Source organism: Ochotona curzoniae, unplaced genomic scaffold, assembly GCF_017591425.1.
Source record: "Ochotona curzoniae isolate NIBS_2020 unplaced genomic scaffold, NIBS_Ocur_1.0 contig_43, whole genome shotgun sequence".
Taxonomy (NCBI): domain Eukaryota; kingdom Metazoa; phylum Chordata; class Mammalia; order Lagomorpha; family Ochotonidae; genus Ochotona; species Ochotona curzoniae.
The window spans coordinates 28,500,741-28,525,986 of record NW_024466218.1 but is presented as its reverse complement, the minus strand read 5'-3'; the positions used below and the strand labels follow the sequence as shown (position 1 = coordinate 28,525,986).

Sequence of the window (25,246 nt, the reverse complement as noted above, 5' to 3'; positions counted from 1 at the left end):
TTTCACAACATGGAGTTTAATCAATTTGAAAAATAACCTTCCTGGGATCTTTTATAACTACTGGGGGGGGAACCCAGGAACTTGAGTTAATAGCTTGCATCCACTAATCCCAGCTTGAATAAGTGAAGTTACTAAGATAAATTTGTAGGTTTAACTTACAACATTTTCAATTCTGGAAGTAAAGACAAACAACAAAATAACAAAAAAAAATCAGAACTTTACCTTTTTAACCTAATCATTGACTTTATTTCAGTCCTAGCATGATCTTGTGAATGTTATATGAATTTAAAAATACTGTGAATTTCCAGCTCTGGTAGCAAAAATTATGCAATAGGGAAACATTTAGATACTGGTGCATAAAAAATGAACCCTTTCTTGTAAGCCAAAATACAGGTAACTACCTAATTCTTTGCATATTTTACATTCCTAGCAGTGCCAGTAAACACTCTCCCTGCATTTCAGGTGTTTTAAATTGCAGAACTGCTGCCTGGGTCCTAGAGAAACTCAGAGTGTAAAATATTCATATCCCGGGCAGGAAGGCAATGCACCTGCCCCAGAGACACAGGACTGCGTTTTCCACTTTCTCCGTGTGTACACTTTTTACATTTCAGACACCCGCTCATGCCCAGCCTCCTTAAGGTGGCTTGCCGTCATATCACGGGATGCCCTCTAGGTATCCTGCTGCTTTCCTTGAAAACAAGAAACAGGAAAATTTAGGGGTCCTTTTCAGCCTCCTTTCCAGAAGCTCCTGCATCCAAATGAGGCTTGCCTCGCAATCAGAATCTCAGGATGCTCTCCGGTGCCTCACAGGCTTCCCCTGTGCTTGGATTGGTCAGGAGCAAGCAGAGGAGGAGCTACTCAGAGCTTTTTTTTCCCCCTAAGAAGCAGCAGCAGCGGCAACCCCAGCCGCAAGCCCTGGAAGCTGCGCTGGGGCTAGGAGCAGTGGCTTTGGAGACGCGCCTACTTAGCATGCATACAAGAATCCTCTCCGATGGCACGACAGCTACCAGGAAAATTACTTTGAAAGACCTAAATTCACAAAATTAAAGTCGGAGTAAGAACCAAAACGCAGCAGGCAAGCTTTCCAACTGAGAATGAGCATTTGAAGTGTAACAATAAGACCGTAATGATCAGAGCCGGAACTATAAAAGACTAAAAACTCCACTCCAAGCCATGACACTTAATGACCAGACTCGGCAAGTATGCAGCAGTAGTCTGGCAACTTTCCGACAGAAAAAGTGGAGAAAATAATTGGGACTCCCTGAGCCCGGAGGTGAAATCAGCCCCAGGGAAATCGAATCCACCTGCTGCACCATGAACTCCACCCACCACCACGGGATGCACACTTCTCTCCACTTCTGGAACCGCAGCACCTATGGACTGCACAGCAATGCCAGTGAGTCCCTCGGGAAGGGCTACTCGGATGGAGGGTGCTATGAGCAACTTTTCGTTTCTCCTGAGGTGTTTGTGACTCTGGGTGTCATCAGTTTGCTGGAGAATATTCTAGTGATTGTAGCAATAGCCAAGAACAAGAATCTGCATTCGCCCATGTACTTTTTCATCTGCAGCCTGGCTGTGGCAGACATGCTGGTGAGCGTCTCCAATGGGTCAGAAACCATTGTCATCACCTTGCTCAACAGTACGGATACGGACGCACAGAGTTTCACAGTGAATATTGACAATGTCATTGACTCAGTGATCTGTAGCTCCTTGCTTGCCTCAATTTGCAGCCTGCTTTCCATTGCAGTGGACAGGTATTTTACTATCTTCTATGCCCTCCAGTACCATAACATTATGACAGTGAAGCGGGTTGGGATCACCATCAGTTGTATCTGGGCAGCCTGCACAGTTTCAGGCATTCTCTTCATCATTTACTCAGACAGCAGCGCTGTCATCATCTGCCTCATCACCATGTTCTTCACCATGCTAGCTCTCATGGCCTCTCTCTATGTGCACATGTTCCTCATGGCCAGACTTCACATCAAGAGAATCGCTGTCCTCCCGGGCACAGGCACCATCCGCCAAGGTGCCAACATGAAGGGGGCAATCACCTTGACCATCCTGATTGGGGTCTTTGTTGTCTGCTGGGCCCCCTTTTTCCTTCACTTAATATTCTACATCTCTTGTCCCCAGAACCCATACTGTGTGTGCTTCATGTCTCACTTTAACTTGTATCTCATTCTGATCATGTGCAATTCAATCATCGATCCTCTGATTTATGCACTCCGGAGTCAAGAACTGAGGAAAACTTTCAAAGAGATCATCTGCTTCTACCCTCTGGGAGGACTCTGTGATTTCTCTAGTCGATATTAAAAGGGGACAGAGGCCACACCAGTCACACGCCTCCGAGACTCCTTCATTCCCACACAACTGCACAGTGCATTCTGCAACATTTCCCCCGTCTCTATAGTGCATTGGCTGAGGATGCTATTGTGCACATTTAAGTCTGTGATTTATTTTTTCAAGTGAAAAATGTTCAGTCTCAGTGTTTTGCCTGTAAAATGTTAACCTGTATTATGAATGATAGACACTATGGATTTACAGAAAAGTCAATATTAAAAGCTTGACAGTGTCTTGTTATTCCTAAGGGGTTGTCTCTTTTTTGGAATAGTAACAAAAAGCAATGTCTCCTTAAGTATACTCTAAGAAATGGTTTCTTATTTGACACTATACAACAGTGAAATGGAAAGGCTGGATTCTAGCATTGAAAGGAAAATATTAAAAGCATTGATACCTGATTGTTAAAAAAAAAAAGCACTGTCGCTTACATTTCCATGATTACATAAAATCTTATCTACCTTCCTGTGAAGAAGTACAGATAATACTCCTTTTGAAAGAGATTCTGAGTCAGAAAACTAAATGTGTTTATCAAAGACAGATAAATTGTTTTTCCTAAACAGCCTAATTTTTCCCAAACAGGCTGTCCTCTTTGGGGTATAAAACAAGGGTTATGGAGATTGAAGTGTTCTGACAAAGTTGAAATGCCATGCCAAGCTAATAGGAAACTGGGCCCCCAACAATAATTAAATAAACTGAAATATTTCTGCCCCTTTTGCCAAGCACACAACATCTGCTGAAGTCTAGAAGAAAACTGTATTACACTGCGAGGGCTGACTTCCAGTCACTGAAGAACCACATGACTGGTACTGCATCCTTCCACAGTTCGCATGGAAGAGCTCTGCTGCTCACTGGCTATTTTTTTTTCTTGACTTAGAGTGTAAGTCTTGATGACCAAGGATTTTACCTTTAAACATCAAATCCACAGAATAATATTTGCAGACAATATTTATAAATATCTAAAAATAGGGTAACCGTGAGACTTGTACAGGATAAGAAGGGACAAAGGCACCTCCTGAACCCCAAAAGACGCCACATAGTAGCTTTGCACAGCCACATCCAGCACACCAAAAATACTTCATTTTCTCCAAAGTAATCCTACGTATTTAACTACTGAGCAACGAAATCTTCACATTCCCTACTCCTCCATGTATTAACAAGAAATCACATCACCTTTGATTTCATAGTGTCTTAAAGTGTTTATTGGAAGAGGTCATACACAAAAATACTTTTTATTCTAAATATTAATGTCTTTCACATCATTGATAAGGCCTTATACACACTTTCACAGCATTCACGGGGACACCTCAGCTTAAAGTACAAAGGCAAAGGCCGAGTTTACATCTGAAAAGTGATCTTGAAGCTCAGTGTTAATTCCAGTGCAATCCCTCTGTTTGAAGCAAAAATGAATGTGCGCTTTCACATACAGACTGATATTCAGGCCATAAGCCAGTGCAATGCCAGGACACAGTGTTTTCCTTACTCCTGGTACTGCTCACTCTCCCCAGTCCCACGGAACCGAGACATGGAAGTCCACACTGTAAACATGTCACCTCTTCAGGGATGCTTGGAGAGAGTTCCTGACTTCCTTCTTCACATTCACACCTTCTGCCAGGGCAGTTCCCAGAGTTACAACAGGCGGTGGTCAAGAACTAACCACAAAGGGCTGGCATTGTGTTGCAGCAAGCTAAGCCACTGTTTGGGATAACGGCGTCCCACCTCCCTGGCTGCTTCACGTATGATCCAAAGCCTTATAAATGCACCCGAGAACAGCAGTTGATACCTCAAGTACTTGGTTTCTTTCATGCCATGTGAGAGTCCTGACTGACCTGCTGGTACCTGGCTTTGGCTGGCCCTTCCCTAGCTGTTACAGTAATCTAGGGAGTTAACCAATGAATGGAAGATTTTCCTCTTTCTCTCTCCTCCCTGTGTGTGCATGCACGTGTGTGTGAGGGAGAGCAATGGACTCTGCTTTTGCAATTTAAAATAAGCCTCATGCTGCCAGTCTTCTCCACCTGCCATGGCACAATGCTCATTTCAGCTTCCTTTAATGTCCTCTTGCTCGTTCACTCTACTCCTTAAGTGCCCTATATTATATTACTGACCTTATTCCAGTAAAATCTATACTTCCCTAAGTGGATAGGTGTTTTTCCTAACCTGTTCTCCACATGCAGTGAAATTTGGAGCTCTGTTGTCTCTAACTGGCTCATAATTAGATTAACTGAGGTGGTATTATCTTTGAAAACTGTGAGGCAAAAGAAGGTTAATTGGTACCAGGGCGGTGGGGTAGGGGAGGGGAGAGCAAGAATAGGAACTGAAGTTTGGGGTAAGAGGCCCGAAGCGTACAATTGAAGATGTCACTGTGACCCCACCTGCTTCAGCTGACACAGAGCAGTGAGTTCCTCCAATTTAGAAACATTAAACATATTAAGAACTAGGAACTGAGTGTCCTAGAACTGCATGAGAAGTTCTATTATGGGAAAAGGAGTTTTTGTCCCTATTCTCTTTGCCTAACAGAACACGTACCTGGAACAAAGACTACAGAAATGATCCACTCATGACAGTGAAGTTCCAACCACTGCCCCAGACTCTAGTTTTGTACTTTCTATCTCCCTTTTTCACATTTGAGCTCATTTCACAATATGAAACTTTATGTTCATACTTTTGATTTTTTTTTAAAGGTATATTTATTTTTATTGGAAAGTCAGATATACAGAAAGGAGGAGAGACAGAGAGGAAGATTTTCCATCCGATGATTCACTCCCCAAGCAGCCACAACAGCCAGACCTGGGCTGAGCTAAAGCCAGGAGCCAGGAGCTTCTTCCGGGTCTACCACATGGGTGCCAGGTCCCAAGGCTTTGGGCTGTCCTCAGCTGCTTTTCCAGGCCACAAGCAGGGAACGGAAAGGGAAGCAAGGCTGCCAGGACATGAACTAGTGTCCATATACGATTCTGGGACACACTCAAGGTGAGGACTTTAGCCACTATGCTACTGCAGTGGGACCCATACTTCTTATTCTCAAAGGGTCTAGTATATCAGATATGTAAGTGACACTAGAAATATTTGAGAATAGAAAATATTCTTCATTTCAGGAAGTGATGTCTCTGTAGCCTCACCCAGAGCATCCTTGAAGATGCATCTATTCCAGTCTTTCTTCTGTTGTGTGCTGTCTAGCCATCACGCCCTCGTTCTGGCTTCTGGGAAGTACCAGCGGGCACCTGAGATGTGGCAGGGAAGGAACTCAGCCAGGCAAAGGTATGTGGCAAAGACAACCTCTAACCACACTTCAATACAGAACAAAGCAACAAGGCAAAGTCTGCCATGGTGGATGAACTTGGATATGCGGAGCTGGCAGTAGTGATTATCAGCTGTTTTACCATAGTAAGCATTGACATGTCCCGCTATGGCAGAGACTTAGGACGGCTTATAACAAAGGATACCAGCATTTCTAAGCTTCTTACACATGAGAACTACGCCCCCAGTGAAGTGTTCATTAGAGATAAACTACCTCGGGCCACAGCAAATAGACAACAAAGTGTCAGGCAGTGTCTGTGGCCCTTCACCCCCACCCAGTGAAATGCCTCTCAGAAACCTGGGTTAGCTAGCACACGCTAGCCTAGAGTCCACAAAGCTTCTGCTCTCAGTCATTAACATTCCGCTTTATTTCACTCAACAAGAGTGTCTGGACATCACTGATGCAAAGAAGAGAGAAACGCATGAGAAAGAGAAAAAAGCACTCAGAAGACAAACTGAGTGCTTAGCAGGCTTTGGATCAGCTTTCTCACTCTACCTGACAGAGAAATAAATCCATAAGACATGTACACACCAGCAGTGACTTTAAATCCATATTAACCCAAACACTCCGGTTCCTCGGGAATTTCTGCATGAGCCAGCTGAGAATACAATGTAGTTCAAAGGAATTAGGAGGCCTGCCTGGGAGCCTTCTGCATAGCATTCACCTTATTGGGTTGTATGACTTTTTGAAATACCTTTGTAGATTGCATTACATTCGAGGATTATAGTTCAGGGTTCCCAGAATCTTGTTCCACTAGGCTTGTGGTTCTTGTGGTGAGAAGGGAGTTGAAACAGAGATCACCTCCTTACCTCTCAGCTTTTGTTGTGTTGCTCTGTGCTGTCATCGTTCCACTAATAGCATGTTTTCCTTTTTTTTAACGTCCAGATTATTGGCTATTTCATCCTACAATATTTCTTTAACATTTCTCTTACTAGTCTAAAAATGAATATTTTTACCCATAATATGCTTTCGCAGCCAATGCTGATTTCTTGTTTTCTGTTCCTTTGGATTTTTTTCCCACTCAATATTTATGTCACTTTCTCATGTAGTGATATAGTAATGTATATAAAAAAATGAAAAAAGATCCATTCATATACTTTTATTACAGTGAACAAAAGATTTGCATTAAGTGAGTAAAAACGTAACCACATTTCTTTGCATTTGTCATAAACTGACTGATTTCATGAAATCTTACTGGAAAAAATTCGCTTCCAGCACAGATAAGAGTATACAAAGTCTAACACTGACACTAAATTTACTGCAAATTACTGCAGCATAATTATCAAGGCACGAGAAGTGTGTATTTATAACACACCCATATGATGACAAGAAAAGAGGCATAAAGGAACAAAGAAAATTATATAACCTAAATCAGTCTAGCTAAAGCACAAACAGGTGTGTTCTTGGAATATTCCTACAGGAGGAACGTAAATTCCGCCTGCAAAAAAGGCCTATTTGAGGTGGACATTTGATGCAGTACCTGAGAAGCCACACAGAACACTCAATGCCCCGTGTAGACTGCCCGAGTCCAAGTTCCTCCTCTCTTCCCTTCTCACACACACTGCAGTGGGCAGCAAGGGGCAGCACCAGGCACAGGGTCCCTGCCACCTGTCCAGGAATACTGCTCCCAGTTCTGGGCTTCTGACTCAGCCTGAGCCAGCTTCAGCTGTTGCAAGTGTTTGAGGGATGAACTAACTTAAGAAGACTTCTCCACTACCATGTTTCTTTCCCTTTCAAATCAATTTTTTGTAAAAAAAAAAATTGTAAAAATTTTAAAAGGTTGAAAAAAACGTAATTTTAGTATTAGAGTGGTCTTGCACAAATAAATGCTATAAAGTTAATCAAACTGACATTTTTAGAAGCCAGATGAAAAATACTAAATGTTATTGAGGCAGTGAATTACATAATTATGTGTTTTAAGTTCAAATATAAATTGATATAATTGCTTTCAGGACAGTATGTAACATGTATCACAAACCTTAAACACGTCTATCCTCCCCTCATTTGCAGTGATAGCGTTAGATTAAGAAGTCACCAACTGTGAGAAAGCACACCTCACCCCCAGGAGCACCTGTCTGAAAACCATCAATTCTGCTCCCTAGAAAGTTCCAAGGTTCCTTAGTGACACATTTCATCCCTCCTCTGTTGTGAAAACATTGGTAATGATCAAATCAGAGCACAGGATTTCATTATGTCATCTAGTACTCCTTCGTGAGATACTCTTTTTTCTGTCGAGCAGATGTTTAATCCAGCAGTTAATATTCCTCCATCACAAGAACTACTGAAATCTCCCAAGCATTGGAAATGAGGATAATATTCTTTGTATCATCATGTTCCTATGATCCTATCTTGTCATATGTCAGTAACATACAAGTAGCTAACCGGCCAAAAGCAACCTCTACAAGGCATGCCATCATAGATGTCTATTATTAAAATGCTCAAATTACATCGAAAACTTTATCAGAGATTCAATGCTAAAAGAGGTTAAATGGTGACAGGGACATGGATGCTGTTTTCCCTAGCAGGAGAGAGAACCATCTGTTCCAGTCTTCTGTCAATAATCTTTTTTCCAACAAGTGGCAAAGTAGCTTGATATCTAAAACTGACACTCCAACTGTGCAAGAAATCTCAAAGTTGCACTCAAATCACCAATGAACATAACTGAAATACGGAAGTAACAAATGCATTCATAACTCCACCTCAAACATGGTTTGCTACAAACCTCACTCTTTGATTTAAATGTGGTTCTATGGCTAAAAAGTCATAATTGATGCATTACGATTTAGCTCACAGAAATGAATTCAGATAGGAGATGTTGGCAGATCAGGACATGCTGGCATAACTAGGTAAACAAACTATCAATTTAAATTCTTTACCTACATGTTTTTCTTTCCCCCTCTCATTCCTCGATGCATATTCAGGAGAAATCAGAGGTGGCAATTTTGGATTAATTAAAAGGCTATCCAGTTGTATATTATTTACTTATGTAAAGACTGGTGATCAGTGGTCTTTAGTTTCATATTAAAAAAGGAACTGAAGTAAATAAATATGCTTCAGGCCCTGGATGCCCCTTACCTGGATAGGGTTAACAGTTGGGCATAGAGGGAACAAGTAGGGCTGCTTGGGTCCCAGCCACGGCCAGCAGAGGCAGAAGTATGATGACAGATTTGGGGGTACATCTCTGTCCTCTGTGTCTTTGGTATTTTGAGCGGTGAAATGATGACAGACAATATGCAAACCTTTCGTCGGGACGAGGCCAGGGGCATCTATTTGGGGCAATTGCGCTCTCTCAGCGCCAGCATAAATAATCTCATCAAATTGCTCTGATCCCACAGAGGCACACATTTAAAGAAAGGTCAGTAGTGTCCTGCTGCAGAAGAGAGCCTGGAGGTCACACAGAAAACAAGGGAGAGAGCCTCAAATTGCTAGAAATGGAATACCGGAATCTTCTGGTTCAGTCCTTGCTTGAGCAGGTGCTTATTCTTGCTTCACATTCCTGACTTTTGCTGCAGACTTATCCTTAATTGGGGATATCTGTGAGGCTCTTGTCTTCTGTCTTGTTGGTTGGCTAGTTAGCTGCAGGCATGCTTCCCCATCTCCACACTATGCTTTGAAAATTATTGGTTCAATAAAGGAATGAAATGCAACAGCGATTTTCAAATAGACAGGAATTGGCCCAGTGCCTTTGGATCTGGGTTGTCCTTGGCCTTCCTTTCAGCAATGCAGTGTCCTTCATTGTCAGCGCCTGCCTCTTCTCTCTACTCTTTCCTTTATTCATGATCAGCACTAATGAAGCAGAGACTCCTGGCAAAAGAGTACCCTTTCCAGCTGTGCCTCTTCTTGGTAGTATATGCCTGCAGCAAACTCTTCTACAAGAAATAGTCGGCCAGGGGCGAGCACCTCCTCCCATACTGAAGACTGCCCCGGGCCTCTCAGTTGTACCCCATCAAAGTAGATGGTGGGATTGGAAGGAGGCTCGGTGATGTCCTCTTCACTGGCTCTGAAAAACGGTAGGCAGGGCCCACTTCACCCTGGACCCACTGCATCCTCCTTTGCCTCTGAAGAATTGGAATATTTGTCTCTGGTGCACAGAATGTACAGTCTTCTTGACATCAGTATGTGGTCTGTTTAATTTTTAATTTTTTCCACGATACAGATGTACAAGCATACGGGTTCATTCCTTCCCTTCCTCATCCTCTCTCCTAAAATCTCCTACTATTTTTGCACAGGTTTTGTTAACATAGTCGTTCATTAACATATAACCTTCTGATATATAAATGTAGCATGGCATATAAAGGAAAAGGTAGAAAACACAGTACGATAATGTAATATAAAAAGCATAATTATACATGTTAATGGGAACCCTACTATTAATTGGGGGTGATGACAACTACTGTATACATAAAATGCATTTATTTTTATTTTGAAAGGCAGAAACACAGGTAGAGCTCCTCTCCACTTATAACTCCCCATATGCCTGTCACATCCATCTCACTGGGCTCAAAGTGCAGAACGAGGGACTCAGCCCAAGCTTCCCACCACAGTAGGAGGGACCAACTACCAGGGACAGCATCCTGCTCCCCCAGGGCATACATTAGTCACAGCTAGAATCAAAAACAACCAGCCTTAACATTTCCACTTTTATCCTTCTTACTGGCTTGCAGGACAACCATATCGCTTGTTTTTCTTCTATTCCAAGATTTTCTTTTTAAGTCTTTGAAAGATTCTGTCTCTCTTTACAAAACATGAAAGATCAGGGTCCAAATTCAGTGCTTTGAGCAGTTACCTGTCCATACTCACTTGATCATTCAAGTGCTTTCAACACACTAAATGTTACTGCTATTCTGAAGACTCCAAAATTTTTATTTTCAGTTTAGATAGCTTTCTCTAAAAAGAAAACAAGCAAGCAATGTCTGAACCTTTGTATTTGCCTTTCTAAAGGAAATCCTAAACTTGAAGGTGTACTTTGAACTCTAGATTTTTCAAATTAAAAAACAATCTTGAGAAACAGAGATGGACACAGAAAGCTTTCATTGCTGGCTCAATCTGCAGTGGCTTAGAATGGAGCAGCTAAAACAGGGCCTGAAAATTTAACTCAGATATCCCAGGAATACAATTAACTGAGCCATTGATTTCCAGGGTCTGCATTAACAGCAAGCCAGAACTGAACCCAGGTATTCATGGGATGCCTTCATCCCAACGGAAAGCCAAACCTGCACTTGAAACCTTAGATTCTCTTTCAGAAAGTCCCTTTATCTTTTTCCCCACCAACTGAACTGAAAGAAGTCCTGGAGTCAAAACTGACATGTCTCAGATTCTCATTCCAATTTGGGTTCTTCTGGATAGATTGCTGATTTTACTGTGAAAATATATTTGGTTCCTTCCCTCTTTTTATCTACTTCACTGCTACTGCCCTTGATCGAGAGAGAATTCTCATTCTTAGATAACCTCAATAGTCTTGATTCAAATCTTTTCTGCCGTCATCTACTGACGGTTTTTCTGCAGCAAAGCAGCCTGAAGAGTTTTTCGTACTACAATCAGGTCATGTTGTGACTGCGTTGAAAATTACAAAATGAAATGACTCCCTGCAACTCTGACTTACCGAAAGAAAAATCATCATTAGTTACACCAAATGAGCCACACAGCTCCTGCCTTAGGGGGTTCCCATTTACCTGAGAAAAAAGTAAAACCATAAATTAGACACATGAGTAATTTTCTCCCCATTCAAAGCTTCACTCATCTCTCTCCTCTGATGTCTATCTTGGGAATTTTTTTTCTTTAACGTGTCAACCCACTGTACAACCCCAAAGCCCTTGCTGCCCCTTTCCTTCCTCAACCATTTCTCCATTTTCTAAAATCACATTGTTGACCAAATTATAATATCTATTTGCCATCTCCTTCTACTTAGACCTGAAACTCTGTTAGTACAAGAAAATTTTGATGGGTTCCAAGCATTAAAATGTAATTATAACAGGAGCTGGATAGATGTTTGACGAGTGAAGAAAAGAAGAAAGAAGAAAGAAAACTGTAAAAAAAAAAAAAATCAAAACCAAGGTTGGATGAGTTAGTTAAGGTAAATTATAGGAGATTAATGAACAAAGAATACAGAAAGAAAGAACAGTCACTGCATAAACAAACGCTGAAAAACACCCCGGTACTGGTGAAGCAGGAGAAGAGCACGTCCTAAGGACCCCATCATCGTCAGTTATTTCAGTGGAGAAACAACTGAAAGGCAGTAAGAACATTCTCCAACTAAAAACATAATGTATTTGGACATGAAGTTGTAAACACAACCAAGCTTTTGATGAAATGATGAAAATAAGAAATGTGAGAGGTAAAGCCACATCCTAATAAAGTACTGAAGCTGGCACTGGATTCTTTGGGTGTTATATTATGGGGGCACAGAAGCAGAGAAGGACATAGAATGAAAGAACAGTATACTGTTGCTTCAATTAATCGGCTGTAATGAATGGAGTGAGGAAATAAGAAATAAGAGCAATAAGAAATACTAATAAGGGATAATTTTCTCAAAGTGAGCTGGGTTTATACAAGTTCACATGCAGAGCCAATACAGACCATGACACTGAATCCATTGAATATGGAAAACTCTAGTGCAGCTAAATTATTTTCCTATGATTCTCTACAACTGGTTGTGTTTTCCTTCCAGGTTAATGTCTTCCTACATAGGACATAAGTAGCCCTGAGTTGGGCCCTATTGAGCAACAGTAACTTCCAGAAGCACAAGGAGATGACTCTAAAATGACGTCCTCTCCCACACACTGCAGAACAGACAGCTGCCCAAAGACATAGGCTTTAGTAACATTCACATTAGCTCATCCCCTTCTTCCCATAGCAAAAGGCCCCTTCAGAGCTGTCTTTGTACTTTTCATGGGTGAAGGGAACCTGCTTCTCTATTTGCACCAGCAGAAGATCTATTTCCATCTTGACTTGAGCTGAGTAGCAGACTCTAGTTCAGTTAGCCCTGGCAGAGTCATGCTGAGACCACTGCTGTGCACTGACTGACCGCTGTTGCACACTGCTGAAAGGTGAGGAGGCCTTTTAGGCACCGTGTAGCCAGTGTGCTTGCAGGAAATGTAGAAACAAACCATGGAGAATGGTAGCACCGACACACACTCAGATGTGATCAAGAGTGGCGGACAGCTGTGCTGGGAATCAATCCTAAATTAAATCCTTTTCTTGAACGTGCTCCATGGTGGAAACAGTGGGTCAACAACCCTTTCATATCCTCCACTCAGAATTGACTAACCTTATTTTCTCTTCCTTTATTAGCCTGCAGATGACCTCAGCTGAACTCAGACAGAATGATGATTTTCTTGCTTGATTATTCATTTCAAGACTTTTGGTAGTTGGTCGTGAATTATTATTGTTAGATTTTGTATATAATATAATCTATAATCTTAAGATGAGTATTTCAATATTATTATCATAGATGAAAAGGAAGATGATCAGATCCAGAGAGACTAAATTAGAATTAATGATGCATTAAATAAGATTTCATCAATAAAAGAACTATTCTATATAGACTGCAGACTCTTTAACCACAGGACTCACCAGACCGGAGCCTGAACCACAAGCTGCCTCAGCTTTCTCGTTCACAAAACGGAGAAATTATGAAGTTTACCTTAAGGATTCTTATAAAACAAAAACAACATATATATATGTTAGCTATTTTTATTTGATAATATATATGAATATATGTGTGAATGTAAACATGAAGGACTTAGGATACATATATATACACATACATATATGTATATATATGGAGGACTTAGGATAACACTTGCAGATAATATAAGAGAAGAGAAGATGAGGAAGGAGGAAAGTGGAACGGAGGAAGGACTGCGTTGATGGAAAAGTCAGTTATACTTTCAAACTGGAGTGTTTTAAGAGAACACCCACTTGACAAAGATGCTGGTTTTCCATAAGTAGATAAAAAGAAACTATGTCAGGAATGCAAGTAAAATAAAAATGAGGAGGCCATATAAAAGGAAGTTGGAACTTGGTAAGGTACAGAGTACTGACACCAACACCGCTCAGGCAGATATGCTGAAATAGCACTTGATCCAGTTTTGCTCTGTTGGTCTCGCCTTATTAAAAGAGTTTATGTCTATATTTGTTTATAATTTGTAAATACTTCAAGTATATCTTCATTAAATGCTGGATCATGGAGCAATAAAACCACAACATTTGTATACTCTTAGGGAAGCCATATCCAGCTTTGTGTATTTTTTTTTCTAATATTCTTCCACCATCAGTGGGTGAACGAGAAAACTTTTGCTTTTTAATCCACATTCTGTTTTACTTCCTTCTTTTCTTTCTTCCATCCTTCCTTCCTTTTTCTTTCTTCCTTTTTTCCTTCTTTCCTCCCTACCTCCCTCCTTGCCTTCTTTCATTCCTCCCTCCCACACTTTCCTTTCTTTATTCCTTCCTCCCTGCCTTCCTTCCTCCCTTCCTTCCCTCTTTTCCTCCCTTCCTCCCTCTTTCCCTCCCTTCCTTCCTTTCTTTTTAATAAAAGACAGGGAAGCAGAGAGACAGGTGGGCTAACAAGAGAGGTTCCATCAGCTGGTTCACTCCCCAAATGCCTGCAAATCAGGGCTGTGTTGCAGTCAGGAGCCAGAAATTCAACCCAGTTTTCCTATGTGAGTAGCAGGAACCAAACTACTTGAACCGTCACAGCCTTGGTTCGAAAATGCAATCAGAGACAGCAGCCAGAACAGACCATTCTGTCTATAATATAGTGAAGCACCTAGTGGCAAACAGGATTCTTGCACCAAAAGATCCAGAATCCTTCTGTAAACTCCAAGCAAAGCCACAGTGATTTAGCCATGCATTTATCTAGAGCTGCAAAGATTCACAAATGTGTGACCACATTTTATATATTGAAAGACAGATCCTATCACTGAACTTCTGGGGCCTTTTCAGAGCTGATTTCTCCACTAATTTGTGACTACCAGATACATGATTCAGTTTAGAGTGAGAATAAATAGCCAATCTAATACTTTACACTTTTCCATGAGTACCTGGAGTTAAAGGTTGTTGGCTCTTGTTCCAAGGAGATTCTGCACCTGATTATGTAGCATTCTAGTTGTTTATTCATTCAATTGAAAGGAGTGAGGGTTCAAACTTTTTTCTCTCATGAAAGGTAGTATTAGAGTAGCATCAGGAAAAAAAAATTCTTAGAAGGAAAAAATGTAATCCATCATAGATTAAATTGGTATTTCAGGTTCAAAATTTCAAGCCCCAAGATACCACTTGCTTAATAAGAAATATCTTAGAAGCAAAAAACAGAATGACAATGGATACTTGTTTTGATGTTTCAATGTAACTGTGGTATTTGAATCTACATTTGTCATTTAGTTAATAAATTTCTGAAATCCAAGGTATTATTGGTACCAAGCTAAGCAAATAAGTGAAAATTAGGGAATTGAAGAAATCAAAATGAATACAAAAAGATAAGTCGTCTAGTGGTGCATTTATCAAAATATTCCATGCTGTGCATGTGGTTTACCATGTTTGATCTTACATAAGGCAAGAGATGAATGTGTGAAACTACAAATCTACTAAAGTAGATAGTTCACTGTATTTTTATTTAAATATTTTGTCTGGAACTACCTAGAAGTTCCAAAGTCTAAGTCAAACAAAACATTTATATCACAACAAAACTAGACAGAAATGAGAGCAGCAGCATGAGTGGGGTCATGAAGGACAAGCCGGGCTGGCAGAAGGAGTAGAATGTAAGTGAGCGTGTCACTACAAAAGTCAGATCCAGGGGGCTGATAAACAAGCTTTGCTGAAGTGCACAGAAGTTTTAAGAGGTCAGTTCTAAGCCCTAAAAGAGTCCTGATTTTCAGAAAATCCTGCTTTTCTATTGCACGACCTAATGTTTCAAAATAGGCGTGTTAATGATGACAATCATACTAATATATTAATAGTATTAAAAACCTGTTGACAATTCCCCAAAAATCCTAAAACACTGATAGGTACTTTCAACCATTTAGTTAAGATGGTCCTTGTAACATCCTTGCAACAAATGTTATCTTCTTTAACATTTTATGGAGGGTGAACAATCTGCCTAGCAAGGTTGAGAAAAACGTCTCAAATCCACGTACCCAGGAAAAGGTAGATAAAACCCATGAACATGACATACTTTCAAAACACTTTGCTCCAAAAAGCATGATTCTAGAAATTCAAAATAGTTCCCATTATCAAATTCACAGTTCATGAATTACTATGTGAACTTCAAAGAACAAGCCAACTGCTCCCGGAAGCACTGGTGTTGTACTTGTTTCAGAAGTGCCACAAGGATCTGCCTCACCACTTGCCTTCCAGGAAAAAGCATGTCCTCACTACAGTAGATAATTATAGTTGTTCTTACAGTCTTGAAGGATCTCTTTTCCTAGGCATCCTAAAAATAATTTCATTCTCTCTCATCTGCATCAAAGTATTCATTACCAGCTAACCCAATGTCCTATCTCTGTCATGTTTATACTACAATAAAACACAGCATTGACAAGGTATTTGTGATGTGAAAGTAAATTTCTTCAAAAGCATATTTAGGTACATGTTCTAGAAAAATAAATTTGTAGAAACAGCAATAATTTGCAATGCTCTCTTCAGTCCCTTGAACAAAGAATGATGGCAGAAATGACTCATTAGTGTAGAGCATATTGATAACAGGAAGCAAGGCAATGATGATTCACTCTAGTATAAGTGGATGGTGCAACAATGTTTTGGCATTTCCTGAATATGCTGAAAACACTCATGGCGTGTGCGTTTAAATGACTTTTGAGTGTTCAAAGTGCCTAACATTTATTGAGCAGTGATTGTGTGTGTGTTACATTTCCCTGTCTGCCCCCTCAATGTACTTTCAAAATTGCTGGCAGGTGCAGAGAATTGCAGGCAGCAATACTTTTGTGGTTAGTCTTTTTTAGGCAAATTTAATAACCAAAATGCTTTCTTAAACCTGTATTCTGTGATGCTTAAGAGACCAATTATCATTGCATGCGGTTAAGTTTAGATTCCAAGCATATGCATAAAATGCCAAGTTGGGCAAACAGTCACAAAGCCTTCTGGGCATGACAAAATCTGTTCATCCATTTCTTACACCCCAGCAATTCAAGACCAGGTCCCTGAGCAGATGCTCAATTCCCCTGAGGAAGTACTGATTTAACCTCTTTCCATGTTTTCTGAATATAAAGCTTCCAGAATGTCAAGATACTAGAAGCATCTTCACACATTAGGCTCTACTATGTTATGAGGTGCAGCCAGTGCTAGCCAGCACCCATTGACAGTGGGCAAATGAAATGTGGCTGTGTCCCCACCCTCTGTCCTGAAGGTGGGTCCTAATAGCAATGAAAGTGGATCCTAATAGCAATGAACGTTAATTCTATCCTCAATCACTTCCCCCACATCCTAAGTTAGCCAGGATATTGGAAGTCCAATTAGTCTAGGTGTTTTTAGCTACAAGCCCAGTTCCTGCCCATTGCAACGAGCACTAGTCAACTCCTTGGCCCACAACACTTAGATATTCGCTCCTGCCCACCTGTGACTCACCTATCAACTGAGAGGGGATGGTATTGCATTGGCGTGTAACCACTCCCCTCACAAGCTCCTTTAAAAGGCCTGTGAAGCAGGGGCTCACTCTTTCTCTGGTCAGGTGTTTCTGTTACTCTGGCACCTTGACTCTTGGCTGACCCAGGACAGGTAATCCCCTGAGCATGGTTCCTATGTATTGTTGGGGAAGTTGGGACATAAGTCTTCAGCTTAATGGATGGACTTAAGGATAATGACAATTTGTTCCCTTTGATATTATCATTCGTTGGATTGCCGTATGAACTTGTGATTTGCCATTATGCTCTATTATCACCAAGCGTAGTTAATAAAGACTCCTTAATAAACCTTAGACATCTCTGGTGTGATGTCACTCGTACGCTGCAACATACTAAACTATTTCGTCTATTTTTACAGTCCTCCCTCAGTTTTTGGAGTCCCCATGTAGGATCAGATTCACTGCACATAAAAGCACAAGGTAGTCTTAGGCAAGTAGGACTCAGGTAACAGCTCTGGAAGGACCCGCCAACTTACCCTTGTGGGTGATTCCCCCAGTCGTTGCATCCCAGCGCTAAAGCACTGGAGACTGGTTGCTGTCTGTTCCTGGTCCTTCTGGCTGCCAGAGCTGCAGTCCTCTAGACGGAGGAAGACTACAATTTACCTCTCTCTTGCCTGATGTTACTGTCTGCTGATTTCTAACAAATCAAACTGGCATTCCTACCTGTCTCTTTAGAACTACCTGAGAGGGAGCACCCACACACTCATGCTTGCCAAGGATGAAGGTTTGAACCAAATACTCTATATTGCTCATCTGTTAGGCAATACTGTCCACACATACTGGGACTCATGGAGTTGTTTTTGCCTATTCTTAAGATGTTCTTTTTGTTACTGAATTATACCTTTTGCTGGTCCTGTCATGCTGCCTGTTGGTTCCTAGTTGTGGTTGGTCGAATTCCATGGCAGTTTCTAGCATTTTGTATGATCCCACTGCAGCTATAGAACCACACAGTTCTTCCTAGACTCAGTATTTTTGTTGACACACTGTGTGGCCCTAAGCAAGTTACCTTATATATCCAAGACCTGCTATCCTTAACTATACAGATAAATTCTAGCTATTTACTTATGCTATTGTTAAATTATATGACACATAAAGAACCTGCCACATTGTTTGGCAAGTAATACATACCCTCAATTAATAATTACTTCTCTATTAACAGTCTTGGGGTAAAACATGAAATTTCATAAAGCTTGATTTACAGAACCAAACAGAAAAAATCAAAATCTGTTCCTTGTTTCTTCCCATTTCAGAAGGCATCTCATATCCTGCCGAATGAAAATTACATTTCTGAGTGTGTCTAAAATGGAGAGGGACCATAAAATGCAGCAGAACTGAGTGTAATTGTAGTTGCTTCTATCTATAAAAGAAACTAACAAATAATTTGGAATTGAGGTTATAATAAAAAAATCATTCAGATTATTGGCCCAGACCCAAATCATAATGAAGTTGGTGTTGTATTCAGGGATTTTGATTTCTCCTTTAGCTTTAAGCACAATGACCCCATTTCTAATAAAAGCTGAGCTAAAGTGTTTCTGAATAGATAGCTAGAAAAAATTCTATTGTGCAGCTAACAAGACTGAGAAATCTTAAGATGAAACTGAACATATAAGCTTTTCAAAACCTTTTCATCTCACTTTCAGTCAAGACTGAAATTCTCAGTCCTTGTGGAGGATCTACAGAGGACAAATCCCCAGGTAGGGTCAACATGTGGGTCATAAGGATTCTCTATGATAGAGGGCAGTTAGCAAGGCTCAGCACAACCTCTCCAAAGGTCAGCATTCCATCAATGGGACAAGGCAGACCTCAGAACCAAGTCCACATACCATGGCTTCTCAACAAGAGAATCTTCATGACCCTGAGAAGATCATAAAGCACGCAGTACTTACATGCTGTCATTTATCACATGGTAATTTTTCAGGCTAGCCTCATTCCTCCCACAAGATGTCAGGTACTTGTTTGTGGCATTTCATGTGGGCCTCCTGGGGAAATCAAGACCAGTATGATGGAGCCCAGATCAGCACCTCCCGGAAGTTCTTAGTGCAGGCTCGGTAGTGATAATGTATATGGACAGTAGGATTTGGCAAGGGAAAAGACAACAAAGGAAAGATGTCAAAGATGTTACTGTAACACACACAAACACACACACGCGTGCCGGAGCCATGATGGAGAGAACTGACCAACAGCCACCCACAAGCTGAGCCAAGAGAACAGGCAATACACAACAGCTTGCCGACAGTGTGGTTCTGAGCTTCTAACCTCTAATGCTAGGAGTTTTGTCATTGAAGTAGTGCAGCGTGTGAAATTGGTAAGGCTTTCCTAGCACACTCATACAGAGGTCCACCTCAGAAGGAACCTTCACAGGCTAAGGACAGAACAAAAACACTTGGACAGAAAATGGCTAAAACATAGACGGCAGGAGCAACAGAGGATTCAAATCATATGTGACTGGTTTGATTGATTGGAACACAACCCTGCTTCTCTCCAAAATCAATAAACAGGTCTCTACATTCTTATCACTACCACATTTCATTGCAGGAATTCCATCATTCCATCATCTTCAAACCCTGTCTATGACTCAAATCCCATGTGATGATCTATCCCTCTTAGAATAAACCCCAAATCCTGTCAAGGCCCTGTCAGATCAAGGGTAGTGAGGACCAGCCATCTGAAATTCCCTTTCCTGGGCCATGCAGCTTCACCTTCTTCTCCGTGTTCTTTCCCAGCAAAACAGGCTACTCTCCTCCAGTGTGTGTCTTAAGCTTTTATTTACTCATTGCTATTTACTTGCCATGCAAAGAAACAGATTTCTGTCCTCTGATTCAATTCCCCCAAAGGGCCACCACAGCCAGGGATGCACCTGGACAAAGCCAGCAGCAGGGAATTCTATTTGGGTAATCCATGCGGGTGGCATGGAAACCAAGTGCTTAGTCCATCACTTGCTACTTCCTGGCATGTATATTTGCAGGAAGCTGGAGTGAAAAAAGGAACTGGGACTTAAACTGAGGCACTAAGATATGGGATATGGATACCTCAAGCAGGATGTTAGATGCTACAGCAAGTGCTTATCACCTTCTTAACTTTATATAACAGATAAAGACAGAAAAACAAAAATCAGAGCATGGAGGCATGCCTGTTCACATACGGTTTCCTTTGGAAAACACTCCAGTTTCATTCCCTCACTATATCCAAAGTACCCAGAGCACCATGTTTTCTAAAGTATTGGTTCCTCCAAACCATTTGCTCCTGCTCCAGTATAGAAAACTAACGTTCTTGGTAACTATCTTCTGGAAGATACAGATAGAAAGTTCAGGAAAAGAGGGTGTGATACAGATTTCATACTAACACTACAAGAACGAACAACCTAACACTCCCCCAACACAGTGAGTTTTCCTGGGTCACTCCTGGCAGGTGTGTATTAAAGAGACAGGGAGCTTAAAGGCAGATAAGCCTTTCCTTGTGATCACACAGAATCAAAATAAGCAAAAGGCAATCATTTCCAAACCTAGCACATCTAACACTTGAGCTGGAAAATAGGATTAAGGTGGAAAGGACAAATCTTTTTAATAACGATTTTTGCCAGTGAAGGTATATTGAGTAGTTGGCCAGAAGAGTTGTACATTGCAGGAAAAATATTGGCTTATCTACACCACTAAACAAAAATATCTAGTAAAAGACAAAAACAAATACTATTTAAGATCAGCTACATCTTTGTTTCCCTTATGTTGGCATAAGTAATTAGGTGTGGACTTTGCAGCCTCAATGCCAAGCGACAGGAAGCCACAGAACACTCAATGGCAAGCCCGTGGCCTTCACAGAGCCGGGTACTGAGGCAGTTAGCCTGCTTCGAGCAGCCCTCTCCCTTTCTGTCCTTCCTACCTTCAAATACGGGGAGAAAAAGAAAACAACTGTCTCAGCCCATCCCATCCTAATCAGTGGTCCACATGGGCATCCATTTTTCTCAACTATGTAAACACCCTCCAAAATAGTAAGTAAAGAAGCAAATAACCATGGCCTCTTACTACTGCTTGTCCAAGTTCTGTGTACAGCTTTCAAATCCACAGAACAAGCTTCTGACTGCAGCTGAAGTCCCACAGATGAGAAACCTGCTCCTTGATTTCAGGATGTAAAAGATAAATTTGTTTCTCAACCTTTTTATTTTTGCCTCTGGGCTTTATCTTGTTCTCCAAATTTTGTCCCTTATTTTATTTTTTTCCAAGCCATTATCCCTTTTTCATTGTTCCAATTTTTCTTTTTTTTTTTCTTTTGGCACTAGAACATTAAAAAAAAAAACAGTGCTACAATCAGATGAATAAGAAAACTGCTTTGTAAATTTCCAATTTGAATAAGACCACCCCACACATTATTTAGCATTGCCAAGAAGTTCAAAAAAAAAAACTTCTGCAGCTAAAACACAAAAAATTATAAGGAAATATATATATATATATATATATATTGCACAAAGGTTCTCATTTCAGAACCTCTGCTTTCCTCAAATATCAAGGGAGTGGAAATCAGCATTTTCTTTTATGTAGGGAGCTTGATGTGTATACACAAGTCTAATTTATAAAGTGTATATGTAGAGTCACAAAAGCCAGAATAGTTAGGAAAAATACAGTAGGTGATAAGGTAATTGTATATGTTAAAAAAAAACACATTAACATTTAAATTTACGTTTAACATAAAGCCTGAAAAACAGAGCAGTTATGACAACACTAGGGTGCCACGAGTTGTGCATGGATAACCAGGACATGCATAGGAAAAACAAGTGAAATGGAAGTGTTATTTTACTAAGTGTGTCTTATCGATTCATTATGACACCCAGTCTTCATAAGAAAATTCTTCTTTATCGTGTGCACCTGTCTGATTACAGGTTTTACAATCTGTTTTTGGATAGACACCTGCCTTGAGGAAGTGATGTACCTCTTACTGAATCTGTTGCCTTCCAAATGCCTGCAGCTCAAACACTGGATGTGGCAAAACATCATCCTGTGTGGCAAGGCTCTGAGAACCCTTCTAGCAGCAGACTTTCAACATTCAGGAGGCCAGAATTTGCCCAATCCCAAACACCTGGACTGGCCCTCAATTGTGCCCTTGTCCCTTAACTTCAAAGGCTAACCCTCTATTTGTAAGGTCATTTATGATTATCCATAATTTGCCTCCTTTCTTATTGGTTTTGATCACAGAACAAGGGAGAGATGTTGATAAAGGTGCTGGTGTCGATTTAAAGTGCAACACTACTCGGAATGGTTTCCTGGTAGAATTCAGGATCAAAATTGCAGAGAAGGTTGAAAATAGAACAGGTTGACCAGAAAAATCACTTTGTTTGTAATGAGTGAGGATCATGGCTTCATCTCAGGTTCCACACAGGACTTCCTGAAGCAGAGTGATTAGTAGACACTTTACGTGTCCATCACTTTAAAATCCCAAAAGACTAGAGGAATGATTAAGATTCCATTTAACTAGAGGGCTTTCTTTCTTAAAGCTTTCAAACAGATATTTATGGTTCAAGCTATAGTTCTGCATTTGGCTGAATTATTTTACTAACTTTGGATATAATTAACTACATGTTAGAAAAAGTAAAAAGCAATGCATAATGATGAAGATTAATGTTTGAAAAGGTATAAGAAGAAAGGCTCATTTCCTTGCTGCATTCTCTTTACATGGCTGCAGGTTTTAATAAGTTTTGTTCAAGTTTTGGTCATTTATTTCTGAGTACATAGTCTTGAGATTCTTTCCTCCTGTGATTTGTCTATCAATTGAAAAGCTGAAAAGGAATATGTCATATTTAAGACACTGCTTTCATCTGAGAAGAATGAAAAAGAATTATCTCAAGAAGCTAGACGATTTTACAAGTACATGGCAGAAACAATTACATTCTTACACTGCATTTTTCAAACAGAAAGAAGGACACACTATTGTATTAAAAAATTGTAAATGTATCTACTACTTCACTTATCTGTGGGGGACTCACTTGCTTATCTGCTCATCTGCAGGAGACTCAATTCTCCCACTTCCAGTTGGAGCAGGTCCCAGGATTAGGGAGACCCTAAGAGTCCTATATAGCCAGCTTGTTATTGGTGGTAATCTTGGTGGAACCTATTGGTTGTTAGGTCTGAGGACCACAAACACCTATTTTGACTCGTACGATGCCATAGTCGGTATTATTTTCCTGTGGTACCAATGCAATGCACTGAGTTCACTGAGTTCTTGTGAGCTCAGCACATGAGCAGCTCACTGTTGTCCTTGCAATCTAAAAACGTTTGCCACACTGTACAAAATGGCCCCTGACAGGCCACTACTAGAGTTCTTGATCTGCTGGCCATCAGGTCTGAGGGCTATATAGGTGTCTCCCTAATCCTGAGACCTGCTCCAACTGGAAGTGGGAGAAAGGTTGTACAGACAATGGTGTAGCCTCAGCACAGTACCACAGAAGGTGGAGACTGATGAGCTAGGAGCTGGAACTACAGAGACCATGTGGAAATCTAACATAAGAATCCAGACCGGGAACTTGCTGGAGGGAGTAAGTGGCACAAGTGACTGCAAACAAAGAGCCATGTACCAATTGCAATAAGTAAAATAAAACTGCAGACCTGTAAACCTGCCCCAAGGAGAAGACCCCGATAACCCAGAAGTACAATGTCCAAGAGCAAAAGCAGAGACAGAGGCACCATGAATATTACTGAAGAATACTCTGCAAAGAAGCAAAACCTATGCCAACCTCAAAGTTCACTGAAGAAGACATGGAGAAAATGGAAGATACACAATTCAAAACACTTGTTATAAAGCTTCTTATCAACAATGAGAAGCATGTAAAGCAGGCATTCCAGGAATTCCAGAAATATGTCACACTGGAAATGAATCAAATTGAAACTGATACATTAGAAATGAAGAAAACAATGGAGCAAATTAAAAGTAGAGTGGAGAGTCTCAAAATAGAATGAAGGAGGCAGAAGAAAGAATCTCAAAATTGGAAGGTATTTCCTGTCACCAGGGGGAAACAAACAAAAAGCTGGAAGCAGAGCTACATCAAGCTAAAAAAAAAAAAAAAATTCAAGAATTGAAAGACACTAGTAAAAGGCCAAATACAAGAGTTATGGTAGTCGCAGAAGGTTCAGAAAGAGAAACTGAGTTTACAAATGTATTTAATGAAATAATAAGGGAAAATTTCCCTAATCTAGAGAAAGAATTGGGAAACAACATCCAAGAGGAGCACAGAACTCCCAACAGGGTTGATCAAAAGCAATATTCACCATGACATGTGACAATCAAGCTCTCTTCAATCGAACATAAGGAAAATACCCAGAAACATGCACGTTAAAAAAATGAACATCTGCTATGCCCAAACCCTGGCACCACATTTCCTCTAGGGTTCACCCATTTCCTTCTCCTTTTTCTTCTCCACCACTGCTTCTCAACGCCTCTAAATCTCAGAACTACACAGCTTTTCCTAAGAATGGAACAAGTTCCATTCCCTGAGGGATTCCTACAAGTCCCACAAACAGAGATTTTGAAGAAAGTAGAGTAAGGGAGGTACCCAGGAGAAGAGCATGCCTCTGGGTTTCAGAACAAAGCACTCACTTTTCTCCAGCTTCCCAGTGCTGGGCCTTTCTTAACATTCATCTCAAGGCAAACATCATACCCTCACAGACACCTTCCTGAATGCTAATGAAGTCTGGGGTTCTGTATCACAAAGGAAGAAGCCTGGGATTAGAAATGAAAAGATTCCCCGGTCAAGACAAATCTGGTGGAAAGCAAGTCCACATACAAGTCTAAGACAAGTGGGCAGGTCCTAGTAACAGGGGCAGCATCACGGGTCCTGGGCCACACGGGAATGCAGGCTCACCTGGGTGGAGGACCCACCCTGGGCCACACAGGACACAGGTTCACCTGGGTGAAGGACCCACCCTGGGGCCACTAAGGAGCCTTGCCATCCTCTCCTGACATATAGAAATGACGTGCAAAGCAACGTGGACCATCAGTGAAGC

General features: G+C 40.8%; 1 protein-coding gene across 1 annotated transcript; it reads left to right on the top strand.

Moving 5' to 3' along the window:
* Positions 1-1,261: 1,261 nt before the first annotated feature.
* Positions 1,262-2,329, top strand: MC4R (melanocortin 4 receptor). The gene has a single exon (XM_040984745.1). The coding sequence runs from the start codon at positions 1,315-1,317 to the stop codon at positions 2,311-2,313; it is 999 nt and encodes a 332-aa protein (XP_040840679.1). The 5' UTR covers positions 1,262-1,314; the 3' UTR covers positions 2,314-2,329.
* The last annotated feature ends 22,917 nt before the right edge of the window (positions 2,330-25,246 follow it).

Bases quoted from the DNA above. Each gene is read 5' to 3' on its own strand.
- MC4R (XM_040984745.1), top strand. From the start codon at position 1,315: ATGAACTCCACCCACCACCACGGGATGCACACTTCTCTCCACTTCTGG.